A 27,062-nucleotide genomic window follows, 5' to 3' on the forward strand; every position below is an offset into this window, starting at 1 on the left:
TCAAATTGGCTTGGATATGAACATATGATTAAAGGAGCGGCGCGATTCATTTATCAGGAGAGATTAAAGAGCGGCATCTGCGCAGCCTAGCTGGGGGACAATTAAGGAGCAAATCGCTAAGTGTCTGTGCCACCAGGCACGGGGGGCCGGGGATGGGGGAAGGACAACTGGGATAACCTGCCAAGAGGACTCGAGGACAAAGGGAGCAGTTTGGGGGTCACTGGCTGCTGTTGTGGTGTCTGGGCACTATGGGGAGTCCCCCAAAGGCTCTGGTTCCTGCCCTTGCCTCTTATTCAGGAGTCAGAGCAATCCTAAGGGCTGGAAATCAGAAGGGAGGTTTTCAAAGGGGACACAGGGTGGCTGCAAGACAGGCTCATGGACTATGGTTTTGTTTTGTGGACTCACACACATCTTAGGAATAAGGTACTGTGGGCATTCAGGAACTTGTGGAGTTTTCCAGGTATGAAGACATAATTGGTGGCCTTATGGGCCTCAGGGAGTGGGAACCAAGGGAATTACCCCCTTCGTAACCTGGAGTCTATAACCCTAGCCGAGGGTCATGTGGAAGCTTCGAGAAGTACTGGTAGTAGCGGTGGTGGTGGGGTGTTGTGACCTCTGGTTTCCCAGGCAGCTGTGGTATGAGCACTGTGTATCCCGCTCAGACTCAGGACCTTTGTGTAAGCTTCCTTTCCTGTGCATGTCCCCGCACTAACTGCCCATGCCCTAGCTCCAAATACTGTCTCGAGGGTCCTTCAGTCTCCCTTCCTAAGGCATTCTCGGCTCAGAGCTCCAAAGCACCTCCTCTGCCCTTCTGCATTCGCTCCTGCTCACCTTCCCCGAGGCCAGGCACTGTGATTTACTCTTCTCAGGGCGGAAGCTGACACACAGAAGTAGGGGAAGGCGTATGCTCTGAGTGTCAGATTCCTCACTGGGATATCCCTGGTCTGAAAGGACCGTGCCCAGGCCACAGGAGCTAATAAAGACAGCTTTCTCAAATGCTGAGCAGATTACGTGAGTACCAAAAATTTTCTCTCACCCCAAATTGGGTGTGTCAGCTCACACCTGGAATCCTGGCAATAGGGAGACTGAGGCAGGAGAAGTGGAAATAGGAGATCAGCTGGGGCTGTGCAGTGAGACTCAGTTTCAACAAACAAATATAACTTCACTTTCATTGTCTTGCCTCTGTTGAAGGGCAGGCCGATCTGTCCTAGAAGGATCCATTTCATAGTTCTCCCCAGCTCGTTTTGGTGATGTTTCCGTCTGGTTCCCTCTCTTGACTTCCTGGGTGGCTGACATCAGCAGAGCCTCCCCCGCCACCCGTACCTCCCCAGACCGTTTAACTCCTGCAGAAAATGTATCTGGTCATGAAAAATGTTCAGAGGAGGAGGAGGAAGAAGAGGAGGAGGAAAAAGAGGAGGAGGGGGAGGGGTCTTTGGTTTCTTGTTCATCTGCATGACTGCCCTATAACTGCCACAAAGCACAGCCAAGATTTAGCACAGGCATGTAGGCAGGGGCCAAGCAGGCATCTAAGGTGGTACTCCCAGCTTATTCAAGTTTCCTGTGGTCAGAAAGGGTGGAGGGACAGAAAAATGCTGCCAAATTTTGATCAAAAAGTCACCTTTGGAGAGACTAAAATCAAAGGTTTGGAAAGGGTTGGGGAGGGAGGAAGTGGGGGAGCGAGGGTGGAAGAGAGGGTGAGCATAGTGGGCTGCAAACCCCACTAGCCTCAATATAAAAGGGGGGCGGGGGCTCTGTCTTCCTTGTCTCCTCACCTGCCTCAGCTGCCAAGGCTCCATGAGTGGCACTGGTCTGGCTTGGGAGTAGGCCACCACAGACCAAGGTGGCTCCATGTCCCCACCAGAATCCCACCTCTGCCCCTGCCCTGGGGTCACCCTGGATTTCTCCTGAGCCTGCAAGGAGAGGCAGGGACACGTGTGGCCAGGAGGGAAGGGGCCTTTTATTTCCTTAATCAGGTCCACAGGGCGAGCACAGCCCGATAAGTACAAACCAATTGCAGAAGGGAAGGGGGATGGCAGACAGGTCCAGCACCAGGCGCTGCTCTTGGGCCCCTAAGTCTGGTACAGTGGGTGCAATGACTTTTATGGGAAGCAGCTGGGATGCCCAGACCACTTGTTGTTGTGTCTGGGGTATGTGTGGGAACAGGGACACGGGCAGAAGAAAGATGACAAAGGGTTAGGACTCCGGTCTGGTAAACAGACCAAACATCTACCTCCCATTGTGCCCACCGCAAGTCCTCAGCACCAAACGAGCTGGCTACACTGTGGACAGAAGGAAGGCAGTGCTGGAAGCCATGGGCTGGTGCAGGTGGAAGAGATCAGCTCTTAAATAATTGCTCATTGCACTTAATACTCAACAAGGCTTGCAAGGCCCAAGCCAGAAGCACCAGGCTGCCAAGCCTCCCTACACTTCCTCTTAAGAGCCAGGGCCTGAGCTCTGCTCACTAGTGCGCCCGGCTGCAGGGTGCATGAGAAAGGACCTCTGGAGGAGTGAAGATGGAGAGGAGATTCCCAAGACATCCCACAGGGCCCAGCTGCGACAGCAGCCCCTCCCACTCTCAGGGATGCAGCTGCACGGAGGTTTGGGAATTTAAATTAAACAGTAAAAAGACAGCAGGCACTGAGAAGAGAAAGCCCTCACCCCAGCAGAGGGGAGGCATTGCTGCTCCCTCCAGACTCTTTCCCGTGGGCCTAGCAACTTGGAGTGGCCCAGCAGGTAACCTATCCACCATCCCTGAGCAGGAAGCTGAGATGGAGGTCCACTGCTGGCTCCATGAAGTGCCAGGCCACCTGACATGGTCCACAGGGTCCAGGGTAGGAGCCAAGAGCGTGGCATTTCTGAGGCGGGAGTGGAAGTTCTTGCAGAGACGCCTCTTCCCCCACCTCTTCCACGTGGAGCTATCAGACACCCACAGCCTGGAAAGTCCCCCTTACAGAGTGCTGCGGTGTTTTCCATGCAGATCGGCAGTCGAGTGGGGGCAGAGGTACCCCTCCATTTCCTGGGAGAGGCTGTGGGGTGGGAGGGCCGTGAGCCACTCCCGGGCTATGCACTGGTCTCTGTTGGCTTGGCCTCTGTGTCGCTGTCACTCAAACCGTTGTGGGAGAATCGGGGTCTGGAGGTGCTGTCCACAGGATCGTGCTCATCATCTGATGGGTCAGGGGCAAGGGACTTCCAGTGGCTGGTTGGGCTGCAGAGAGAGGAACAAGGTCAAGGCCAGATAACACTCCTACTCTGGGGCACCAAGGCTCTGTCTGAGCACTTCAAAACCTAAACGGCACTGGGTCAATGCCCCCGGGCTCACCCAGGAGATGCTTAATGCAGAGAAAGGAGCACGTGGTTCGTGCACTCAGAAAGCTTTGGAGAATATCAGGACAAGGAGGCTGGTGGCAGCAGGGACCAGGGTTCCGTGAGCCTAAGAAAGAGCTGCATGTTCCTTGCGCCTTCCCCTAAGAAGCTGGGACTGAGTCATGGGGAGGAACTCAGGCATTCTGAGTTTTCAGCTCCCTTCCTCCAATGCAGGTAGACCACAGACCACACATATGATGACTCGAGATTGATTGCAACTTGTCCAAGGAGAAAACGCTCAGACAAGTTACTGTTACTCCTGACAGGATCCCAGATCTGGATTAATCAGGGTTCCCCTGGGCCTGGAAGACTCTGTCCTCGATCATGGCATCCTCTACTGAAAAAGCGATGGAGACTCAGAGGCTGGCAAGACCTGTGTCAGGATGGACCAATGGGAAAAGCCCTTAGCTCCTGGGAGTCTTCAGCAGGCCCCCGGCTCTGGAGGACAACGATATGAAGAAGCATCATCTCAAGGAGGGAGGAGGATTGTGACATCTAACAGCCAACAAGACCTCACCTCAGAGCCCCCTCCTGTCCCCACTGCCCCATCACATACACTACAGTCTGACACCCCTGGAGAAGGTACCGTCCAATATAGTTTCACCTCTGCCGGTGCTCTGTCATCATCTGGGTCCCTGGAGCTGCTGCCATGGCCTGAGTTGAGTCATGAAGGGACGCGGCTCTGCCTCCAGTCCCTTGTAACATTCTACAGTTTCTACAGTCGCTAGGCCTGCTATATTCTAAACTAGGAGCCCAAGGACGGCCCTTTATTTACTGCTCTTTCTAAAACAAACAGCATTTTAGGTTTCCCTGGAGGTAGCAGCAGGTGCGGAGGAAAAGGTTCCACAACATAGTCCTCTTATAGGAAGCAGTGCTCCCTGGACCAGTGATTCTCAACTTACGGGTCACGACCCCTTTGGGGTTGCATATCAGATCTCCTGCAGATCAGATATTTACATTGTGGTTCACAGCAGCAGCAAAGTTGCAGTTATGAAGTAGCAACGGAAATAATTTTATGGCTGGGGGGTCACCACAACATGAGGAACTGTGTTAAGGCTCACGGTGCTAGGAAGGTCGAGAACTGCTGATTGGGACTTACTATTTTGTCTTGTTCTTCCAGCAACCTACCAGGCGGGGGTGGGGGGGGGGCAGGGAGAAACCAGCTGGTTCAAAGGGAAGAAGCACCTGGGCCAAGGTCACAACCAAGATCTGAACCTGAACCTCAGCCTTGGGGCACTCTGCTGCTAGAGTAGACAAGAAGAAAACAAGACCAAACCAGAAGTCTCCTGCCTGCTGAGGTGGGGATGGGGGAGGGAAGAGGGTATGTAAAGACAGGTCTCTGGGTCCCTGGCGGAAAGGAAGAGCCTGGGAAAATATATGTTCAATTATGCAAAATGGCTCAGCAACAGGGCAGTCTGGTTAATAGTTATCGTATTTCTCATGAATGAATTACCATTTTTAAAGGAATAAGAATAGCACAAAACACACTTAATACAAACTAGACTGAACATAAATGAGTCTTGTTCTGATGGGCCAGAAGCACTTAGGGCCTTGCAGCATCTCCAGGACAAAACTATAAAGCTCAACAATAACTATGCAACACAGGAAAAATGGGGGTCAGTGTAGCCCTGGGGTTGTTTGAATCCTGAATTAGTGGGAGCCAGTTATTGTCTTCTTTAACACAGAACTTCCACACACCCTGTGCTAAAGGTTTGCTTTCCGGCTAAGGAACGCCTGACTGTGAAGAAAGACAGTGGGGTTATTCTGTGAGCAGAGGGCATGAGGCAGATGCCAGGGCTGGGGTCCAGATGTAAATGAGGCATGGCCCTGTGTGGCCTGTTCGTTCCATCCGTCATCTCTTTTCACAGGTGGGTCTCCAGCCCCTACTCCCACACCCCAGACACCAGGTACGTGCAGTCGCTCTAAAGACACCGAAGGGGCAGAGGCAGCCAAGGACAGGGCCACAAGATCCTTTGCCATCTTTCTTGAGCTCTCCTCTAGCCAGTCTCCCTCCATAGCTGCATCTGTTGCCACTACCATCAGTAAGCCAAAGGCAGGCAGCTCCCTGTCCCCAGAGCAAGAGTCAGGGCTGGCAATTGGAACGTTTTAACTAAATTGTTTAAAAAGCTTTCCTCCCCACAAGCCAGTGTCTCCTGCTCTGTGCTGTCACAAACAATTTGGGACACAAGCTAATTCCTGCTGGGAAAGCCCAGGGTGATGCTGTGCTATGTTTTGGAATTCTTCACTGGTCCTTATCCCCAGGGGAGGCTCCGTCCCCCACCTTCTGCCTTTGCAGGGCATATCCAGTTCAAAGGCAGCGGGTAACAGCAAAGCCCTCCCTGCCCCCTGCCCCTCCCTTCACAGAAGCTCTATCAACATTGACTGTAATTCTCATAGTGGCCCAGTGTAGGTTTTCAGGACCAGGTGACGCCCCCTGTAGACTGTGGGGGAGAGGAGGCTGTGGAAACAGGCTTTCTGTCTTATTCACTGTAGATGGTGACTGGGAGCTGGATTCAGGTATGACATCTGTTAGTCACCAGTCAGTCTGGCATGGTCCAGAAAGACACTGGCTTCCTTCTGGGAAGGCCTACAGAAAGGCCTGGCCTTTCTGTTTCTAGACCTCGCCTTCCACCCTCCAACTGACTCCTCACCCTGGGGTGCATGGTCCCTCGCAAGCCTGCTAAAAGGAGATGGAAATCGTAGACCAAATATTTTGACTCCTGTCTTTTCTCCCGAGGGAGCTAACAAAGGCCACTCATGCTCCCTGCTCTCCCTTGAGCACTGTGGAACCGGCTGACATGGCAGAAGCCACAGAGCCGCGCTGAGACCGAGGCATGTTTTCATAGCTCAGGCCTGAGCTGCTCTAAGCCTGGTCTGGAGTCAAGCTCCATTGCCTTACTCCCACTTCCCAATCACTGCCTCCTTTCCCCTCCCCATTTCCAAATGGCCACAGGCAACTTGCTCTTGTTCTATTCCTCGAAGGGACCTTAAACAGACGGACCCCTTTCGGTACAGCCCAATTCCCCAGAAGCCCCTCGCACAAGCATGCTACAGGTGTGTTAGTTCATGCGTCTGAGAAACAACTGTCGTACCCCAGGGGGCTACAGCCTAGGGTGGTGTCTCCTGGGAAGCAGCAAGCATGCCCCGTGAAGGTGCCAGGCTGAAAATGCTTCTCGCAACAGGGGTGATTCAAAATGTCACCACCCACCAGGGAAACTGGCAACAATGGGATCCTAATGATTCAGGCTCTGCCTCTCTCGGCTCAAGGTGTGGGCACCAGGGAGAAGAGCTGGGGGAGGCAGGAGAGCAGGGAAGGGGTTGTCACTCAGCAGCTGCTAATTTCTATTCATTAGAACTTTCCTTGAAGAGCAGAGCTGAGGTGACGCCCATGTGTGGGCTGAGTGTGGGTGGGAGGGCTAGGGAGGCGGCAGGCATGTCCCGGGTCTACTGGAGGGTGTGGTGCAGTGTAGGCTGCCGCAGGAGATCCGTGCTAGGGAGGAAGGCAGCAGAGCAGAGAGCCAAGTGACTCTCAGAGCTCACAGCCAGAGTGTCATGTCAGCTAGGACCATTTCCTAGGTCCCTCTTGTTGGAGGAGGGCTCTGAAATGGGTGCTGATGACACCTCCGTGTCACCCACATGCTCTGCCTGTGGCCATATGGAGAAGCAGTTAAAGGTGTTAAAAAGACCCCATCAGCTCCTGGTAACCTCATTTCCCGGTTGTGTAGCCTGGGCAGGTAACTTAACCTCTCTGGGCCCTACTGTTTTTATGAAACAGAACTAATCAAACCTTTGTTAGGAAGTCACAGTACAGATTAGTTTCCAAAACAGCACCAGAGGCTCTCTGAGGCCCAAGAGGGGAGCCCGAGGTTGTGTGTGGAGGGGTAGGGAGGAGTTAGTCCACTAAGGGTGGGACACGCCATGCTGCACTCCACGCCAGGCGAGGTGTCACCTACTGCGCTAGTCACTCTCGGGCCGATACAGGTACCGCATCATCAGACTGTCCACCTCCTTCTTTCGCTGCTTCTCTTCCTTCTTTGACCTTCTTGGTGCTTGCCCTGTTTCCTCAGTATCTGCGGCCGGGCCCCTTTTCACACTGGAACGGCTATGGCCAGAGACCGTGGAGCCACTGGATGAGGACGAGGAGGATTCAGATTCAGACTCTCTCTTCTTTCTTCTTGATTTGGATTTCTTCTTGCTCTTCCGAGAGCGCCCTTTCCTCCGCCGCTTGTGCCCCGAGGAGCCTTCCGAGCTGGAGCTGGAGCTGGAGCTGGAGCGGGAGCGGGAGCTGGAGCGGGGGCTGCTCCCTCTGCTCCTCCGCTTGCTCCTGCTTTTGCGGCCACTGCGCGACCCAGAGACATCCACGGCCGAGGCAGAGCGGCGGATGCTGGTGCCCCTTTCTGGGCAATCCATCTGTGCACTCCGGGCACTCTGGATGCTCTTCCGGTCATCCTCCTCAGAGTCGGGCTCCAGGCTGCTCCGGTGGAAAGGCACAGGTTTGTAGCTCAAGACCTCGTTAATGGCAGCCTCCAGGTCTGGATCCAGGTAGGAGTGGCGGCTGACTGGTCGGATGCTGGAGCCCTCAGTGACAGAGGCTGAGGAGGGTGCAGAGCCCCGTGGCTGGGGTGGTACAGACAGACTCCGGGCCAGTGACGGGTGGCTGAACTGTGAGTGCGCCTCACTGAGGGCCACGCTGGCTCCATCATCCCACTCATCCAGGCAGCTCTGGCCAAGGGACAGCCTGGAGTCAGGGCTCTCCCGGTCGATACCCGAGGAGGCCCTGTTCCAGGAAGGGCTTAGGGTCCTTGACAGGCTGTCGAGCCTGGATGTGCTGCGGCGGGAGCTGGGTGAGCCTGACAGTGAGAAGCTCAGCGAGGAGCGAGCCCTGTCCTCCCCAGAGCCACGCGTAGCTGAGGAGGCCCGGCTGACTGGCGCCGAGACGGTTGAGGCTCGGTCAAAGTCTGAGCCCCACCGTTTCTCCAAACCACGGCCAGTACGGCTCGTTGCCCCTGAGAAGATGGAGCTACAGTCATCCTGCTCCTCACACCTCTTGCCCTGGGCCTGGTTGGGTTCCTCCCTGGGACTCACACGGGCCTTCCTGGGGGGCCTTTCAGGGGAGGTGGCACGCTCACTCAGGGTGGTGAAGAGTGAGTCCTGGTCCCCAGTGCCCCCGATGGAATCCTTCAGGGTGAGCCTCTTGCGGTAGCTGAGGGAGCTGAGGGCAGAGGCGGGTCTCTCCTCTGGCCCCTTGCCCTCCTTAGGGAGGCTGTTGAGAGCCGTTCTGAGTGGGATGGAAGGCCCAAGAGGAGAGACCCAGAGTGGATGAATGAGAAAGAGAGAGAGGGAGAGAGAGAGAGAGAGAGAGAGAGAGAGAGAGAGAGAGAGAGAGAGAGGCGCATTAACAAAAATAAGGACAAAGAGGGAGGGAGGAAGGAGGAGAAAACCGCACAGCCCCGGCAAAGCGGTGGCAAGAGCATCCGAGGAAATGAAGCAAAATAATTTGCGTCAGTGAAAATAGCTTCATGGAGAATGTCGTGTAAATTAGACTATTGTCTATTTCATCACTTTCCCCCTCTAAAACGTTTAGTTCAATTTATTTCATTGTCAACTACCTGGAGCCTCGTGCCACACTGTGGTGAACGGCAGTGGGGCGGGGAAGGCGGCATTATCTGCAATAACAAAATGTTGTTTGGCCGAATAAATTAAACCAATTACAGGGGGCCTCTGGGTGCTACTGGTGAGGGGCTGGACTTGGGGAAGGAGCTTGGGAGAGTTGGAAAAGAAGGAGAGAGATTACTTTTTCTATTCAGCCTGCCTACTATCTCTAGAGAGGTGGGGAGCAGGAAACTCTGTGTGGGAAGGGGTGCAGGGAGCAGGCCATAGCTGGCCAGGGATGGATGGGAGGTGGGAGCTCTGGCCTCTAGAAGTGGTTGTCTGTCTGATCAAAATTATGATTGGCTAGGAAGTAGGATGAGCAAGCCCCCCTCCAAGACTGGCAGGCAAGCCTGGAGGGGTGGGCAATGAAAAGCATAGGGGAGGGGCTAAAGAGATGGGTCCACGGGTAAGAGCACAGCATGGGCTACTCTATCCAGAGGACCTGGGTTCAATTCCCAGCACCCACATGACAGCTCACCAGTGTCTGTAACTCCTCACACCAATGTACATATAATAAATAATAAAAAGAAAAGAAAAGAAAAGCCCAGAGGAAGCGGAGAGAAGAGGGCAGAAGTGCAGCACGGCTCTGGGACCTGCTGCCTTTGCATTGCTGCTCTGCAAAGGACAGAGTCCAGAGCCACTGGGGCTGCACTGAGCAGGGCTCTAGGATCCAGAGTCCCCAGTGCCTCACCCAAGTCTTGATTTCAAAGGCACCAACAGTTAGATGCTTGCTGCCCGGGCAGGTGGAATGAAACTAAACCTATACAAGAGCTCACACCCAAACAGGGAAGCATTACCTGGCTAAGCAGCTGGCCTTCTGTGTTCTTTCCACAGACCAGAACAGTGTACAGGTAGCCTGAGGGTGGCACCTTTGGTGCCATGCCTGGTGGCTGAGATGGCTTTTCCTCCCTGCTTGGGGCCAAGGCTCACCTGGAACTCTTCAAGCTGCCATCGTCAGAAGCTGCCTTCGAAGGTCCCTTGTTCTTTGACAACCAAGATTTGACCCCGTCGACCCGGTCCTCCAGCTCTGAGTCCACATCGGAGTCTCCCTCACTGTGGGGGTGAGGAGCAAAAAGGTAGGCAAGGCCAGGCAGCTGAGGGTCGCTTGCTGGCCAGGACGGAAAGCAAGAAGGGAAGAGGGTGCACCTTGGGTGGGGTTGGAATGCAGGTGGCATGCGAATCAGAGAGTCAGGGAGAACAGAAAGGTTAGAGAGAGCACAGCACCCCACGAGGTGCCCACCCCTTCCCTCAGCAGACCACACTGTGTGACAGCCACTAACAGGATCCTGGGAAGCATGGAGGTACCACCCGTTCCTCCAGGCATGAGTGACAGGCTATTCAGCTGGCCGACCAGATGAGAACGGGCCACCCACTTAGCAATTCTAGCCTAATGGCTCTTGGTTAAAGAAAAGTCTTTGGGCTGAGAAGATGATTCAGTGAGTAATAGCACTTGCCACCAAGCCTGAGTTCAATCCCTGGGGTTCTCTAACTTCCACATGTATGCTGTAGCACACCCATATCCTTGTACATATATCACACACATACATGTGTATTGCTGGGCAGTGGTGGTGTACGCCTTTAATCCCAGCACTTAGGAGGCAGAGGCAGGGGGACCTCTGTGAGTTCAAGACTAACGTGGTCTACAGAGTGAGTTCCAGAACAGCCAGAGCTACATGGAGAAACCCTGTCTGGAAAAACCAAATAAAATAAACAAATAGATGTGCGTGCGTGTGTGTGTGTGTGTGTGTGTGTGTGTGTGTGTGTTCATGGGCCCATCAGCTCCCCCTTGAGGTCTATGTTGATGCTGACATGCCTCAGGCTGTGGCTATACCACATATAATGTTTTCATTATAAAAGCAGGGATGCTACATATGGGGCAGAAGACCGGACCTTCACATGACTTCAGGTTAACTTGAACTCTCTTCAGCTGCTAGCAACACACACCTAAGCTAATGAAACACCAGCCAAATCCTAGACCCACCCCACCTTGTGGTGTGCCTGACGTTTAGAGACAGAAAACAAAAGATGAGGGGAGTAGCAGCTGCTTTTCCTGAGGGCCTGGCAGTGCCTTCAGGATCCAGGTAGCTCCAGGAAGTCCAGTGGACTCAGAAAGCAGGGTTCTAATTCTGTAGTTCCCCCCCCCCCCCAACACACACACACCAGGCAGCCTCCAGCCCCTGCTCTCCACTGCTACTGCTGGACAGGCCGACCCCAGAACCTGCAAGCAAGCCTCAAAGAGTCTAATTCTGAGGCTGGAGTCATGGTGACCCCCTCATGAAGCAGTGGGGGCATAGAAATGGTTTCTGAGTGCAAATGCTTTGCAAATTCTGCAAGATGTCTGCTCCCTAAGTTCCCGTTATTGATAGGCTGAGATTTCTCCTTGATATAAATTCCCTTTCATCTGTGTCAACAGGAGTAGCATGGTCCTGAATTATGTTCTTGAATAAATAGCCACACAGGCACATACATATATACCCAGGCATGTGCATGCAGACACACACACACACACACACACACACACACACACACACACAAATATATACACACATATATGAGAAAACCACAGTAGTTCTAGGGACCATGAGAGAGCCCTGTACATGGGGAAGGGGAACAAAGAGGCATATTTTATGGGCTTCCATCAAATACAGAATTATAACAGAGACAAGGCCTGCCAATGCCCCGGGTAAACAGGAGTTTAGCAGGCAGCCCCCAAACCACTAATGCAAGCTCTGTGCCCGTCCGAGCCTGGCAGATTTACTGTGGTGCACAGGTCCCATGGAACGCCAATATCACCTGATTTATACACCCGTGCAAAAAACCTCCCTCTATAGCTTCAGAGCCTGTAATTTATCACCGCCGTTCATAACCATATTGATTGCCTTTAGAAAGGAGGTGCTGTATGCATCGCAAAATCTATGTCTACATGTTAAAAGTGTTTCTGTATAAATCTCCCTTAATACTGCACTGTTTACTGCTTTCATTAAGGTTATGGCAATAACAACTGTATCTCTAAGTAAATCGAAACATTATTTTTCTGCCCGCCTTAGCATGTTCGTTCGATAACGTGGAGCTGCTGAGGAAGGAGCCCCTCTGCCATCAGTGGAGTCTGCTTAGAATTGCACGTTTTCCTGCACCTGCTTCAAGTGCATGCTGGTGTATGTGTGTGCTGAGTCTCTGTGTGCCCAACTGTGGTTTAGAATATAATCTTCAATGCACATTTTATCAGCCCTCAGAGCTCCTTCTGCCCAAGGATGGTAAGATGGAACACACTGGGGATAGACTGAGGCCTAGAATATGAATTTCCTTCCCCACATTCAGAGCAGTCAGTGGGCTGAGAAGCTGGCTTGCCTACCCTCACCTGCTTTTTAGTTGCAAGAATCCAGACCATGTTTGGGTTCTCTTCCTTAAATAATCAGGCCCGTAAACAAACTCCAGGGGCAGGCAGGCTCAGGGGGCAGTTGAAATTTTAAATGGTCGGAATTAAACCTCACGTCAAATACAATTTATGTCCAGGCTCATGTGCTATTAGTTAACTGGGAGCTGAATCACGGGGGAACAAACAAACGGAGACAGAACGGCAGGGGATATTAATTGTGTGTGACAACCGGGCTCCAGCGGCCCTCTATCACTGTTACACACTATTACATTTATCATTAGCTCTCCCAGACTCCTGTGCACGGCCACCAGCCCATCCTGGCCAGGGGAGGAGGTCTGCCAGGCAGGGATGCAGTCCTATGCTGAGAAAACAACCTCCAAAGCAAGCCTGTCGAACTTGACAGAGGATCAGCAAATTTGCCTGGAGGCCTTGCACTCCGCACCACTTTCCAGCTCCCCCACCCCCACCCCGCCAGAAAGAGGGAACAGAGAAGGGCAGATGTCCTAGGCCTCCTGCCTCCTGACAGACATACCACCACAGATATATTCCTCCTACCACCACCAAGACCACCACCACTGCCTGAGATGCCCCTCTGGGAGCAAAGCAAACACAACCCGCTGTTTCCTTTCCCTGCCACAGCAGAGCGGCCCAAGGTCAGCTGCCTGGATGCTTTCTCCAAACCGGCCGCTGTGAGAGGCCCCTCACCCTCAGCCCTCATCTGCCTAAGGAAGGTGGCAGACCTTAATCACAAAACAGACCCTTTCCTTGCGGGCAGCCTGGGTTCCAAGAGCCCAAGAATGTAGAGAGATTTACCCTGGAACACTAGACCTCCAGACAGTGCCAGGGTGGTGGCCACACTTGGTTACTAGAGAGGGGAGGCTGGGACTTTTAGCTAGAGAGATGAAGACTCCTGGCCTAGGAGGGTCAGTCTGGCCTTTTAAAAAGACCCTTCACAGCCAGACAATTCTTCCATTCCAGCCTAAGGACAGTCAGTGGTGTTAGCATTAGAGACCAGCCAGAGAGAGTGTGAGGCTGTGTCTGCGTGCAGCATGCAGCAGGGGCCCCTGGCAGGAAGCCCTGTGTTAGGGGGGGTTAGACACCCAAGGGAAGAGGCAAAGAGCACATGGCTCTGGTCCTCACAGTTTATTCTTTCTTTTCTGATATTTTGTCACCATGTCCTGCAAACTGGAAACAGAAAGAAAATGGTGGGCAAAGGGACCAGAGAAGCAGATGGGGGCGGGGGACTTGATGGACAAACAGGACCCTCATCCACACTTCCTTCTTCACTAAATGACAGCTCTGGCTGGTTGCGATCAGGCAGAAGTGAGTAATAGTATCCTCAGAACTAGGCTTGATCCACTGCCAGTGCTCACCCCAAGGGAGCAAGCTTCCTGGGCCACCCTGCCCTGCCCAGGTGGTGGGACCTGACCCTGAGGCAAGAAGTGGGGAGCTCTGGGATCTACCCAGGTCCCAGCCCCACCCCCACACTGCTGATCCTCTGGATCTGACTTTCTCCTCAGCCTAGGACTACAAATCTCTCTCGTTCTCCAAAACCATTCCCTGGGTGGGTTTTATGCGAGAAAATCTCTAGCACAGTAACAAGACGCCACAGCCCTTAAATCTCTGCTCTCCCTAGAGTGGAGCAGGCGCCATCGGAAATGCAGCTAAACGGGGGGGGATAACTCATGGGGAGCAGGCAGCACCAGAGCCCGGATTCTGGAAGGCCTGGGAAGGAGAGCATGGGAGGAGAGGAGAGCACCTAACCCCCAGCACCCTCAGCTGCTTCCATCTGGGTCCAGTACTGGGAGGGTGATGACTGGTAGCTTAGCTATGGATGCCCATGGTTGCAGCTGTCACCTGGGGCCTATTCCACTGTTCAAGCGGCCTCTGCCCCACCGGAAACGCCGTAGACTCCATCTCTTACCTGTTGATAAGGTCCTCATTCTCATCGCTCTCCATCTCATCCTCAATGGCGGCTTGCAAGTCCCCAATGCGCTTGAATGCCAGCTTGAGGTCAGCCTGCAGGCTTTGGTTAGCGGCTTCCAGACTCTCCAGGTCCATCTCCTAGGAGGGGGGGTCTAGTGTACAGGAGGGCCACACTGTCCCCTAGCATCTCTGCAGGAGCCTGCAGCAAGTTACTCGTTGCCAGGCAGGAGCTACCCTGGCTGCTACTCGAGGTCTCCAAAGGCTTCTCTATTCAAGAGCTACTAGGCTGGCTGGGTGGTGGGCTTCACCTGGTGGAGACTTCTGAGGCCACCCTTGACTCTCTTGCCTACCCTCAGGACTGCACTCTCCCTCACCAAAACCCAGGGTGAGGTGAGAGGATACCTAAGAGGACTTGGGAACTGAAATGCCTGGGGAAGGGGGTCTCCAGCTTGGGACCCACGAGGAGCAGGACATTACCAGCTCATGCTTCCTGCGGCTGGCCTCAGCTTCCTTCCTGGCAAGTTCACCCATCTCCTCCTTGGTGTCCCGGAGCTGCCGCTGGAGCCTCTTGTTCTGCTCCTTCTCGCGGTTCTCAGCTGCAGCACGCTGGTCCCGTTCCTCGGTCAGCTTCTCCATGTTCTCCTTGAGCCGATTGGCCAGGCCCTGGGTGAGCAGGTTGAGAAGAAATAGCAGGTATGCCGTCAGCCAGGCAGAGTATTGGCAGGACGCCTGGCCAGCTCTTGTCCCACTACTCAGCCATGGCTAAGAGATGCGCACGTGAGTTTACTTTTAACTTCTTCCCTCCCTTACCCCATCCTTTTTTGTCTTCCTGTGTGTGGGAGCACACGTGTGTAGGCCAGAAGTCAACCTGGACTATTCCTTAGGTAATCCAGCTTGTCCTTTGAGACGTGGTCCCTTACTGTTACCTAGAGCTCACCAATTAGGCTGCCTGGCTAGCAAACCCCGGTGAACCTCCTGTCTTTGCTCCCCATTGTGAGGATTACAAGCAAGGGCACTGCACCTAAGTTTTTTTTTAATTTATTTTTATTTTATGTGCATTTGGGTTTTGCCTGCATGTATGAATGTGTGAAGGTATTGTAGCCCTTGGAACTGGAATTACAGATAGTTGTGAGCTGCCATGTGGGTGCTGGGAATTGAACCCAGATCCACTGAGCCATCTCTCCAGCCCCCTATACCTGGCTTTTATGTAGGTGCTGAGTGAACTCGGGTCCTCATGTGTGCAGGGTAAGCACTCTACCCCTGAGCTTCACTGCCTGTCAAAGGGAAAGATGATGCCTGTGTCCAGGGGTCTTGGGAGGACTAAGTAATGAGAAAGCCATCTGAGAGAAGGGTTGTGGTTCTCCTTATTACTGCAGAGATCAGGCAGGCCCTGGGCAGAGGCTGGTCTGTCATACAAGTGTCTCCATGGGCATCAGGGATTTTTCGAAGATGCTGAGCTGGGGGGCGACAGCCAGTGTTCAGAGGTGACGTGCCTGAATAGGAGACGTAGGCAGAGTGATCTCTTTCGGTCGTGAATCCGTTTCCTCCAGAAACATGGACATGTTTCCCCTGCCAGGCAGGAGGGTCCTACCAGGAAATGATTGGAGTGGAGGCCAGGGATGAGGGAGGACTGAGCCAGGGTTCAGGATGAGGGAGGACTGAGCCAGGGTCCAGGATGAGGGAGGACTGAGCCAGGGTCCAGGGTGAGGGAGGACTGAGCCAGTGTCCAGGGTGAGGGAGGACTGAGCCAGTGTCCAGGGTGAGGGAGGACTGAGCCAGTGTCCATGGTGAGGGAGGACTGAGCCAGGGTCCAGGGTAAGGGAGGACTGAGCCAGGGTCCAGGATGAGGGAGGACTGAGCCAGGGTCCAGGATGAGGGAGGACTGAGCCAGTGTCCAGGGTGAGGGAGGACTGAGCCAGGGTCCAGGATGAGGGAGGACTGAGCCAGGGTCCAGGATGAGGGAGGACTGAGCCAGGGTCCAGGATGAGGGAGGACTGAGCCAGGGTCCAGTGTTGTTCTCCCATTGACTACCCCAGCCTGGTGTGCAAAGTGACAGGCCCAGGCTACAGGGTCACTCAGGGTGAGTCTAAACCACAACACTGCCCTTCTGAGTCTAAGGGAATCTGAGACAAGAGTGAGGTGACAAGCACAGGAGGCAGAGACTTCATCGGCCCCAGCAGCCGCATGAACCCTTTCCCGTGTGTGATAGCGGAGCTGAAATGTGACCCACTGCCCTGGCGTCCTGGGGGCAGAACATAAGCTATTAAGCTCTGTTTGGCTGTCCATGCTGGGAGTTTTGTCCATACACCTTTCCTGTGTCCAGGCTGGTAATGCCCTTGGCTGCTCACCCGCTTCTACCTCTCTCCTACAGCCTGCTCTGCTGACAGAGGGACTGATGGGGAAGGGGCAACAGAGAAGTTCCCCATTCGCAACAATAAGCATGTTCCCAGGCAGGCCTGAGGATGTTTGGACAGATGTCCATATGCTCAAGAGAACAAGAGTCAAGACAAGGCTACAAGGGAACACTCCGACCAGGTTCTGACACCTCTCACACAGGGAGGTTGAAGCCCACTGGCTACAGGAGACCAGAGGTGGAGTATGGAGAAGCCATTGTGGGAAAGGGGCAAACAAAGCAAGAAGAGAAGAGACTAACCGAATGGGGGAAGGGGGAAAAAAAGGAGAAAGGGGATGATGAAAGAAAGAAATGAAGACATGGGAAGAGAGTAAGAAAGGGGCAGGACGGTGTTGGGGTGGGGAAGGAGGGAGGGCAGAGCTGAAAAGGGTGGCAAGCCGTGGGGGGAGGGGTGTAAAGAGCAAGGGAGAAGAAGAAAGAGCCACGAGATGAGAACAGACTTCAGCCTTAGAGCAGTGGTGCCATCCGCTGCATATTTATGACCCTACCAGAGAGTGAGTGAGGGGGACAGGAGGGGGAGCTCGTGGCAGAGGAAAATATGAAGACGAAAAGCTAAGCTGCTCTGGTCCCTTGGCAGAAAGCAAGCACGGATACAGAATGTAAAATAGGCAGGCTCTGCGGGGCCCAGAGAGCAGGCCAGGCAGGCGGGAGGGGAGCTCCCGCCCTGTCAGCTGGCCTGGCAGCTTGGCAGAAGACTCTGAGGAGTGTCCCTGGCTTGCACAGCCCTTCAGAGCATGCGTGGCTCCAGCCACCAGGGCAGCTTTGCTTGGCTTGCAGTGATGCACACGTAGCTGAACCCACCTCCAGACGCTTCGCTTGGGTCTTTTCGAACTCCAGGCGTGTTTCCAGCTCCCTGATCTTCGCTTCCTGCCTGCTGACGAGAGACTTGTCCACCATGGACTGCTCTAGGAACTCCACCTGGCTCTGCAGGGCTTGTAGCTAGGGGGAGGGAGCAAGGGAAGAATGAATTGAACCCAGAATGGGGAGGGCAGAGGCAAGTCTGGGATAGCTAACATCACCATGGTGACTAGTAGGCCAAGGGAGGGAGCAAGGCACAGAGGAGGGTACGAGGAGTTGCCCATCCACCCACCCCCAGCCAAGGTCTCCCCCACTTGCCCCTGCACTTGGCACTGATATTGCTCTGCTGAGAGGCAGGAGCGTGTTAAGGACCAGAGAGGGAAGAGAAATGTGAGGTGAGGCAGCTGGAGCCAAAACATCTACCATGGTGATGTGGCACCAAGCCTAGCTCTTCCTGCTTGTTCACACTGCTCCCAGTTCACATGCCCTGTGGCTTACGGATGGTTGAGAGAAACACCCTCTGTACTAGATCAAGGCTTCATCCCCAAGGATCCTGAACGCTCACTCCCAAGGGAGCCCATGGTACCCACCTTCTCTTGTAGCTCTTGCTTCTCCTTGTTGGATTCTTCTAGCTGAGCTTGGAGATCATTCATCTGTGCCATGTCCCGAGAGGACTGGGAAGGGAGGAGAACGATGGGGAAAGGGTCCCCCAAACAGAAATTCAGCCCCTATCCACTGAAGGCCAGGGGAGCCAGGTGTGGTGGCGCACACCTTTAACCCAGAACTCGGGAGGCAGAGGCAGGCGGATTTCTGAGAGTTCAAAGGCAGCCTGATCTACAGAGTGAGTTCCAGGAAAGCCAGGGCTACATATCTCGGGGGAGGGGGGGGGAGCGTCTAGCTGGAAATCTACGAGGGGGCCCAGAGGATGGTAACTATGACGTCATTCCTGGCGGGGTACCTGGGCCACAGCTGCCTTGTGCTTCTTCATCAGCTCATTCATGTCCTCCTGATCCTCTTCCAGCCGGTTCTGGATCTCATTTTTCTCACGCTGAAGGCGACTCAGTTGCTCCTCCAACTGGACAAAGGCAGGGGCAGATGTGAGGGGATCAGGCCTGTGTCTTCAGGCCATGGGGTGGCAAGTCCAAACCTGGCCCACCCCATGCCACCTCTCCTAGGTGGGGGTGATAATAGGGTAGGGACATGATGAAATGTTGGAGGGATCTGATAGCTTCTGGGCAGGGAGATGGGGGACAGGCAGACCCTGGGCTTTAGATTCTAAATGGCAGCTGCTTTCTGGCAGCTCTCAAGGCTAATAAGAAAGTAGAAATTCTGTCCTTAACAAATGACCCATCGTCCTGGTACATCAGTCTGACTGGCATGCACTCTGCCCACAGCAGGCCTCAGGGAAGAACCTTTCAGGCTGGTGACATCCCCTGGCTTGGATTTTGTTTGCCCTGGGGATGGCCCACTCTTGGGTCACCCAGCTCTCCCAGCCTTGGGGGAGGGGAAGAGACAGGTACCGGCAGCTTCAGGAAATGAATGAATCTATTAGCCTATAATTCTGAACCAAAATGACTGCGTTGGTGCCTTCTCTGTCCCATCCATCTTGTTACTGGGCTGTGGGGAGCTGGGGGAAGCCTCCGCCAAGAAATTTATTAACTCAGATTTAAATAAAACGGTAATTTTATAACAGCCTTTTTTAACACAATTAAGGAATTGGAATTACTCACCTGGAACCTGCTGAAGAGCACAAATGTCACAAGATAAATCAAGCCTGTGAGACTGGCATCTCTCAGCATCAGGGTAACCAACTAGGGGCCATGAAGCCAACAGCCAAACTCAGCCTCCTCCCCCTGCCCCACTCCTGGCTTGAGGAGGTATAGGTGCTGGCCACATCCCGGGAGTGAATACTGAGCCAGTGGCTGGGCCGTGGGAGAGGTGGGGAATTAAAAGGGAGGCATTAAATAAAAGCTCTAATTAGCTGCCGCTTGGGCTCGTCAGTGGGCTGGGTAGGAGAGGGAAAGGAAGCCCGGCCATGCTATCCTCTTATCGGTGCTTCTGCTAATCTCGAGGCACCTGTTTACGTCCCTCAGCCACATTAGCTGCCTTTATTTATGGTTCCAGGGCCTGCGGCCAAGCTCCCAGAGGCAGGTGGTTAAACAGGGAGATGTGCACCCAAGCTACCAGCCCTCCCTCCTCTCAAGACTGCTCTGAGTGTGTGTGTGGTGGGGGGAGCAGAGGACGTGGGGGGGTACTGTGTCCTGCAGGCGTGAGAGGACCTGTGTGAGTCACGGTTCAGCTCTCCCTCCGTCCCCAGCCCTGCCCTGTGCGCCCTGCCCCTCACCGCTGTCTTGGCTTTGGCGATGTCATCGATCTGCAGGTGCAGATCCTCCATCTCCACCTCTATCGCCTTCCGTGCTTTTACAGCTGCTGCACAGGTGAACTCCGACTCTTCCAGCTGGACACAGAGACACCCCCAGCCAGGAGATAAACATCAGCCACGCTCCGGGGCACAAGGACTGTGCAGGGCACTGGCTCACAGGGGAGAAGGGGTCCAGACACTCTCCCTGTCCTCTGCCACCTCCTCCCCCTTCTTGCTCCTCCTCTTTCTTCATGAATGGCATTCTTAGAGCCATAGCTGTGCTGCGGTGCACACATTGTTCTCTCCTCCAGGATGCACAGCCCATCCACATCACCCTCGGGCCTGGCAGTCACGCTGTAGGGCAGACACAGACCCTGGGGAATCTGACTGCTAGGGGCAGCTTCCTTCCCACATTCCAGCCATCTTCCTTCTCAAGGACTTAAGAGCCAGCAAGACGAACAAGCCGCGGAGAAGATAGCGTAACAAATGAGCTTCTTGGCTGCCCCTGGAACCAGTGGATTCCTCTGAGCACGGGTACCTGGTTCTTTAGCTGGGCAATCTCCCTCTTGCTGGGGGCGTTGTTCTTTAAATGGTCCAGCATGATCTGGGCATCTGCCAGCAGCGCCTTGGTACGCTTCAGGTCCTTCCGCAACCGCTTCTCTGACTCAAAGTCCCGCTGGTTCACCTGGGAGGACACCATCCGGGAAGGCACTGAGCTCCACCATGAGACTTCCTTGAGTCTAATCTCGCCCCCAAGCTGACTGCTAGTCTTGCCTATCTTCACATTCTCCAGAATGATCAAGGATGCTTTCCTGGGCATGCCAGGATCATGATGGCTAGTGGGAAAGGCCTGGGTGATGGATGATACCCTCATCAACCCCTGTGATATGGTACCTGCTGCAGAGTACCACGGCATGCCTGGTTTTCTGTCCTCGAAATCCCTAGTCTTAGGCCGGTGGAGCAGGTAGCTGTGGGGGTCCCCACGCACCTGGTCACTGAGGGTGGACAGCTTGCCCTCCAGCTCCCGCTTCTCCCTCAGTGCCTTCTGCTTGTCTTCATACTCCTCCTCAAGCTGCACTTCCATCTGCTTTAGCTGTGGGGTGGGGACAGAGGCTGTTGTCCTTTTGTCCGTCGTGGGTAGGGACAACAGTCCCTTCCCATGTGGAGTGTCCCCTCCCAGAACAATGGAGCAGGGCTTGAGTGTGACCCAAGGAGGTACAAGTGCAGGTCACAGGCAGCTACTACAGCCACAGTAGACTTCGCACAGTGAGGAGGGTGGGGATCGTCCAGCTAGGCTGGCTGACGACAGGCGGCCCCAGGGGAGCACAGGACCAAGCTTTCCCAAGACTGAAAGGCTCATCCCAGGCCAGGCCTGAGTCCTAAAAGAGGGGAAATGGTGGTCCAGAATAGCAGTAGAACACAGGGGGATAATGTGGAAAAACAAAAGCCCCCACTTTAAAGCAGTGATTAAAAAAAACAAAACAGGTCCTTACACCAGCCTAGAAGAGCCCAGACGGCCCAGATGCCATACCTTCTTCTGACATGACTGCCGGGCCTCCTCTACCTCCTCATCCCGACTCTCCATCTCCTTGGAATGGGTCTGTCGCATCCTCTCCATCTCCATCTCCAGACGCAGCTTGGCCTGTGGGTTGGAAGTCAGGACTGGTTCTCCCATGTTCAGGAGCGCAGGCTCTTGGTTCTCTTCACCTGCTCACTCTTTGCCCTGGCAGCCAGCTTCTGCAGGGAAGCTGTAGTGTGCCTCCTTACTAAACACCTGGCCAAGGCTCAGGAAGAGGCTGGCTGCTGGAGCTGGTCTTGAAGCTTTCTGTCCCTGGGTAGGATCCCCTGAACTGACTTGGCTGTTTAGTGGCATGCTTGGTTGGCTCCTGGCCCTCTGGTTGCATTATCTTCCCATTCTTTCCTCACTAGATCCAACCCAGATCTGCCTTCGGGAAAGGCTATATCACAACTTAACTATCTGTATGTACATTGTGGCTGGCACAGAGCAAGTACTCACACGACATTTTATGAGTAGGTGAATGAGTGATTGAGAGAATGAATGAATGGATGGATGGATGTGGACTTTGACCTTTCCTCCCCGGTGCCCTGTGTTAATGATGAAGGTGGCAATATTTCCTGCTGCACCTTGGCCCTCCCTTGGCCAACTCTGTGGTACCTGCTCCAGCATCTGTATGCTTCCCGCCTGTTCATCCAGCTCCTCTTCCTGATCCTTGACCTTGGCCTCCAAGTCCCGGAGCTGCTTCTTGACCTTGGCTAGAGAAGCCTCATCCTTGGACTCTTGAGAAGAAATGTCCTGCAGCTCAGCCTCCAAGGAGACGACCTTCTGGGTAAACCCGGCGATGTCCATGTCTTTTTCCTAGAGGGCAAAGGAAGGTGAGGTTGGCACAGGGCTTCCCCGAGCGGTGGGGGAGCTGGAGCTGGAAGAGGGTCAGCCCCGGTACCTCCAGCTGCTGCTTCAGGCTGAAAGCCTCAGCCAGGAGCATGTCCTTCTCCCGCTGGAGCTTCTCCCTCTGCACCTTCTCCCGCTGGGCCTCCTCCCGTGCCTGGGAAAGCTCACTGTCAAACCTGCGGGGAGCACGACGGCCTCATCAGGGAAGGACAAGTCTAGCTCTGCAGCACCCAGCAAGCGGTGCCACAGCCAGAGCAAGACACCAGCAGGGCTGGGGTGGGGGTGGGAGGGACTCATAAGTCATGACTTGGGACCCTGGTGACGCTGGAATTCAGGAAATAGAGGTCAGACTACTGAGGCACCTGAGGAACAGTGCTTCGTCAAGTGGGCCTAAGAAGGTCCCCACACACTGCTTCTGGGAAAGGGGCAGGCAAGTCTCTCCATTTTCCAAAGGATGAGAGAAGAGGGTGTTGGGGTGACAACAGAGTGGCATCAAAGTGAGTAGAGATGATGTTCTCTTTGGACAGTTCACCCTATGCTCAACTCAGCAACTACAGGCACAGCTGCTGGCTTCTAACGGCCTCTGGCATCTGCCTCCGGTGTCAGTACCACCCATCCCAGAGTCACCAGCAGGGCACCCCAGCCGGCAATGTGCTCCAGGAGGCACTCGCGGGAGCCACCTCCTTTACTCCTCTACTTCCCAGCCTTCCGTTTCCCGCCCAGTGACTCTAAATCGGGGAGCAAATTGCTGAAATCCCTCTTAGCCCTTCCCTGCAAAGGTAATCAGGTTCCTGTGGAAACTCCATAGCACCCCTCCCTAGCCCACAGCAGAAAAAGAGGAGGAAAACCCCGGGTAGCCGAAACCTAATAAGTCGCCCAGCAGGGAGCACAGAGACATGGTAACTAGGCCAAGCTGGCATGATTATGGGGTACTCATGAAGGAAGGGTTCCTGTTAACAGTGCCATCTTTAGGTTTAGACAGAGCGGGGTTAAAGGGTGGGAAAAGCAGACTGCCTGGTTCTTCCCGGAAAGGCAAAAAAAAAAAAAAAAAAAAAATCTGAACCACCTTGTTCTCCTCAGAGTAACAGGAAGCAGTTAGCAAGGAGGGTGACAAGGTGATGGGGAAGCTGGGGACACATAAGGTAATGCATAATGGGAGGAGCGGGAGCTCTGTTCTGCCCATCTCCCTCCCAGGGTCTAGGGGTGAGGTTACCCTTCACAAAGGTAATTGGTACCTGTACTGGATGCTGGCAGAGGGGAACCAGGCATTGTTCCTGCTCCCTGGGGCACCCCACTGTTCCCAGGGCGTGTGGGCTCCTCACGCTGTTAATGAAGGCGTCCCATTCCCATTCCCAGCCAGGGAAATTAATTTAGATTGGATTTTCTCCGTGAGGGCTGCCCCCTCCTTTGCGTCATTACCATAATGAGATGGAAGTGGCACGGTAGTTTAACGACATTAGTCAGGAGAGTGTGTTTGTGGGGTGAAGGCAAGTGAAAGCTACTCAGGCAAAGCGGGGTGGGGGGGAGGTGAGGGGCACAGGGGCAGGGCAGGGACCTGGTGGTTCTGGACTTGGCTGAAGCCTGTCCTTTCTGGTTTGGGACAGATGACAGGTACCCTTAGAGAGGAACACGTGTGAACAGAGGCTGGAATGGACCTCCCGGGAGCTGTGGCCCGAGTCCTCCTGGGAGACCAGAAGTGAGCCTGTGTCACATGTCAGCACACATGGCTGGTCCTGTGGCTCAGAGGTTCTGAGGGCACAAGGCAGGGCCACCCACCTCTTCTGCTTCTTCTCCAGCTCATGGTTTCGGACCTGCTGGCCCTCCAGGTGCAGCTTGGTGTCCTGCAGCTCAGCTGTGAGTCGCTGGCACTTTTTCTTGAGCTGCTGCAGGGCCCGCTGGCTCTCATCACTGTCTGCTTGCAGGTCCCCAAGCTAGAGGTGGAGAGAGACGGGTGCACGGTCAGCAGCCACCAGGGTTCAGAAGTGGAGGACAGGATCAGTAACATCTTCAGAACCTAAGGGGTGATGCCCTGAGGGGAGGTCCTAGCTGTCCCTTCAGGACTGGCTGACACACCATTTCTCCTGTCCCTCTATGGCTCTGCCTGCCTCTGGCTGCTTTGCCAGTAGACATAGTGCCAAGCCCCAGCCCTCCCATGACAGGCCTCAGTTCCCTGGCCAACCTCACCCGTCTCTCTAGCTGCCTCCTGCTTTGCTGCTCCACCTCCATCTTGTCTTCCAACTCCTGCTGGAGCCGCTTCTTGGTGAAGTCCACCTCCCGAACAGCGCGCTCATACTTCAGCCGCCACTCTCCCCCTGCAGGGTAGGGGGAGACCGCTCCATTCAGAGCTTCTGAGGGTCCCCAGGAAGGGGAAGGGAAAGGGGCAGGGGACAGAAGGAGAGGGGTAGGAAGGAGGATCGGGTGGAGTCCACTACCAGGGGAGAGTCTGGAGAGGGTGACAAGGGGAACCTGGGCTAACTACTCCCTAGAGGCCGCCAGATCCATGGCCCTTGTCATTACCATAGCGGTTCAACCTGGTTATTTTCAGCACCTTGACATTGTGGTTTTTGAGGTTTTTGTTTGTTTGTTTTTTGAGACAAGATCTCAGGCTGTCCTTGAGTTTATTATGTAGTCGGTGACCTTGGACTCCGGTCACCCGGGATTACAAGCATGAATCACCATGCCTGGTTTTAGCAACTCTACTTCCTCATCCATTTACTGTATTTTAGTATGAAAACGGCTCACAGAAGGGAGACAAGCCCGAACAGGGTGTGTGACTACCCAGGGAAGGGCATTCAGGCCCGCCTGCCTCCTGTACTTGGGGCCCACCTGCATCGTCGTCATCCACTTCCCCGTTGATCTCTGCTGCCCGAAGGAGCCTGGCCTCCATCACCTCCATCTCCATGACTTCCATCCGCTTCTTAAGTGCATCATACTGGGTCTGAAGGAGACGGCTTCTTAGCCTCGCAGGCCTTCCCCTTGCCTGTTCTACTCAATGTTCTGAACCACACAGGCCACACGCTTACCCCAGGCAGACAGAGATGTCGAGCTAGTGGAGGCTTTGGGGAAGCCAAGTGTGGAGGTCACTAGCCTGCTGTCTTCACCCTGGCCCTGCTCTCACCTGTAGCTCTTTCATTTCCTTCTCAGCTCGGAGCCTCTCGGCGGTCTCTGCATCCAGCAGCTGGGAGGCGGACTCTCCTGTGTTCCGCTCGTCAGTCAGCTCCGATGTCAGCTCTGAGATCTGGGGTTGGGGGGTGGGGGAGTCACCAGTTGAAGTGACTGCCTCACTCAGCCAGAACACCAGGGATCATGGGTCAGGGCACTTTGGGACAGTGGGCCAGTCTGTCTGGTGACTGAAGTCACCCACCCGGGACTCCAGCCGATCACTGTTGAGCCGAAGCTCATTCCGTTCTTTCTCCACCTTCTCAAGCTTGCTGCGCAGCTGCTGGATCTCCTCCTGCGGGACGCAAGGAGACAAAGTGAGGCTGAGGCACTAGGAGGGGTGAGGACCCCAGGTCTGTCCCCTGAGGACTCCCCATCAGGACTCCTAACCCCCAGACTCCCCTCCATAAACAGCAGATGCCTACGATTTTATCCTAAGAAGCTTCTGAGGGCCCATCCTGTATCCCAGGGATAGATATGTGCTTGATGGGCATAGTTTAAAGACGCCAGTCCTTCCAACTAATCCTAAAAGCACCTTAATCCAAGACAAGCCAGCAAGACCCTTGTGTACATGGAGCCCTTCCCAGGACCCTGCTGGGAAGTCACGCACGTCTTTGTTGCGAATCTGTTCTTCTGACAGCTGGACTTGGATGAGGGGCCGCACAGTGGTGAAGAGCTTCCACCAGGGCCAGTCCTTCACCCCTTTGTTCTTCTTGATGTTCTTCTGCACACAGCGGATGGCCAGGTCCTGGATCTGCAGTTGGGGTTGTCACATAATGGACCTCCCGCTCCCCTGGCCAAGTCACTACCCACCAGCAGCACAACCGCACCAGCTCCCCAGACCCTGCTCATGCCCACTGCCCCACCCTCGGAGAGTGGGCAATCCCGGGAGGGACTCGTGTCCCACTGTCATTAGGAATAATTTCATCTGCTTTATTTGCTGCCTGATTATTTCCAGCACCCTGGCCTAGCTGTGCTATAAAACCTAATCTTGCTGAAACACAAGAGGCGGCAGTGCTGGCTGTTTTATGGACTTGCTAATAAGAAAAGGAGTCGCTGACACAGCTCCTTAATCTTCATAGAGCAGCCCATGAACCAGAGCCCACCTTTGCCTGGGCCCTGCTTCCCGCCCCCACTCCCACAACACAGCCCCCTGGCCAGGGCACATGCCCACGCTGCTGGGCACTCAAGCATGCTCCCCACTCTGGCCCAGGCATGGTGCTCTTGGGAGGTTCCCACCTCCTTCCCAGACGATGATAACTGCTTGGCCTCCCCAGCATGAATCCTGCATGCCCCCCCACTGGCACTCTGTGTGCCATCTAGGCTGGGGTGTCCCCAGAGCAGCACCTTTCTCTTCTTGAAATGCTGGCGGGCGAGATAGCCTCTGCATGCCGCTTGGAACAGGGTCAGGTGCCTGCTGGTTTGCTCATCTCGTTGCTCTTCCAGCCGTGCCAACGTGCCTGCCCGGAAGAACACCTGTCGGAGAAGCAGCCTGGTAAAAGTCGGAGATTGAACTGGGGCGGCAAAGAGAGAGGAACAGGCAGCTGGCACAGGGAGCCAGCAGGCAAAGAAATATGGACCCTGGTTCAGGAAGAGCCTGAAA

The 27,062-nt window shown here is 54.5% G+C and overlaps 1 protein-coding gene across 21 annotated transcripts in view; it reads right to left on the reverse strand.

Annotated features, from left to right (window-relative positions):
* Positions 1-1,937: 1,937 nt before the first annotated feature.
* Positions 1,938-27,062, reverse strand: part of Myo18a (myosin XVIIIA) — a 99,500-nt gene continuing 74,375 nt past the window's right edge. For 17 of the 21 annotated variants that reach the window (XM_038325152.2, XM_038325150.2, XM_038325166.2 and 14 more), the window contains 21 exons: positions 26,807-26,935; positions 26,070-26,213; positions 25,665-25,754; positions 25,419-25,538; positions 25,127-25,238; positions 24,485-24,612; positions 24,077-24,231; positions 22,353-22,476; positions 22,067-22,267; positions 21,422-21,532; positions 20,879-20,983; positions 20,429-20,575; positions 19,873-19,986; positions 18,487-18,603; positions 18,119-18,202; positions 17,532-17,669; positions 14,795-14,980; positions 14,316-14,455; positions 13,532-13,576; positions 9,946-10,068; positions 1,938-3,205 (listed from right to left, as the gene is read on the reverse strand). In XM_038325152.2, coding sequence (XP_038181080.1) covers positions 3,061-3,205; positions 9,946-10,068; positions 13,532-13,576; positions 14,316-14,455; positions 14,795-14,980; positions 17,532-17,669; positions 18,119-18,202; positions 18,487-18,603; positions 19,873-19,986; positions 20,429-20,575; positions 20,879-20,983; positions 21,422-21,532; positions 22,067-22,267; positions 22,353-22,476; positions 24,077-24,231; positions 24,485-24,612; positions 25,127-25,238; positions 25,419-25,538; positions 25,665-25,754; positions 26,070-26,213; positions 26,807-26,935 — 2,658 coding nt within the window. In that variant the 3' untranslated portion in view covers positions 1,938-3,060. The remainder of the gene's footprint in view (positions 3,206-9,945; positions 10,069-13,531; positions 13,577-14,315; positions 14,456-14,794; positions 14,981-17,531; positions 17,670-18,118; positions 18,203-18,486; positions 18,604-19,872; positions 19,987-20,428; positions 20,576-20,878; positions 20,984-21,421; positions 21,533-22,066; positions 22,268-22,352; positions 22,477-24,076; positions 24,232-24,484; positions 24,613-25,126; positions 25,239-25,418; positions 25,539-25,664; positions 25,755-26,069; positions 26,214-26,806; positions 26,936-27,062) is intronic. The other 4 variants (XM_038325168.2, XM_038325170.1, XM_038325163.2 and 1 more) reach the window with 1 other exon arrangement.

Source organism: Arvicola amphibius, chromosome 4 (assembly GCF_903992535.2).
Source record: "Arvicola amphibius chromosome 4, mArvAmp1.2, whole genome shotgun sequence".
Taxonomy (NCBI): Eukaryota; Metazoa; Chordata; class Mammalia; order Rodentia; family Cricetidae; genus Arvicola; species Arvicola amphibius.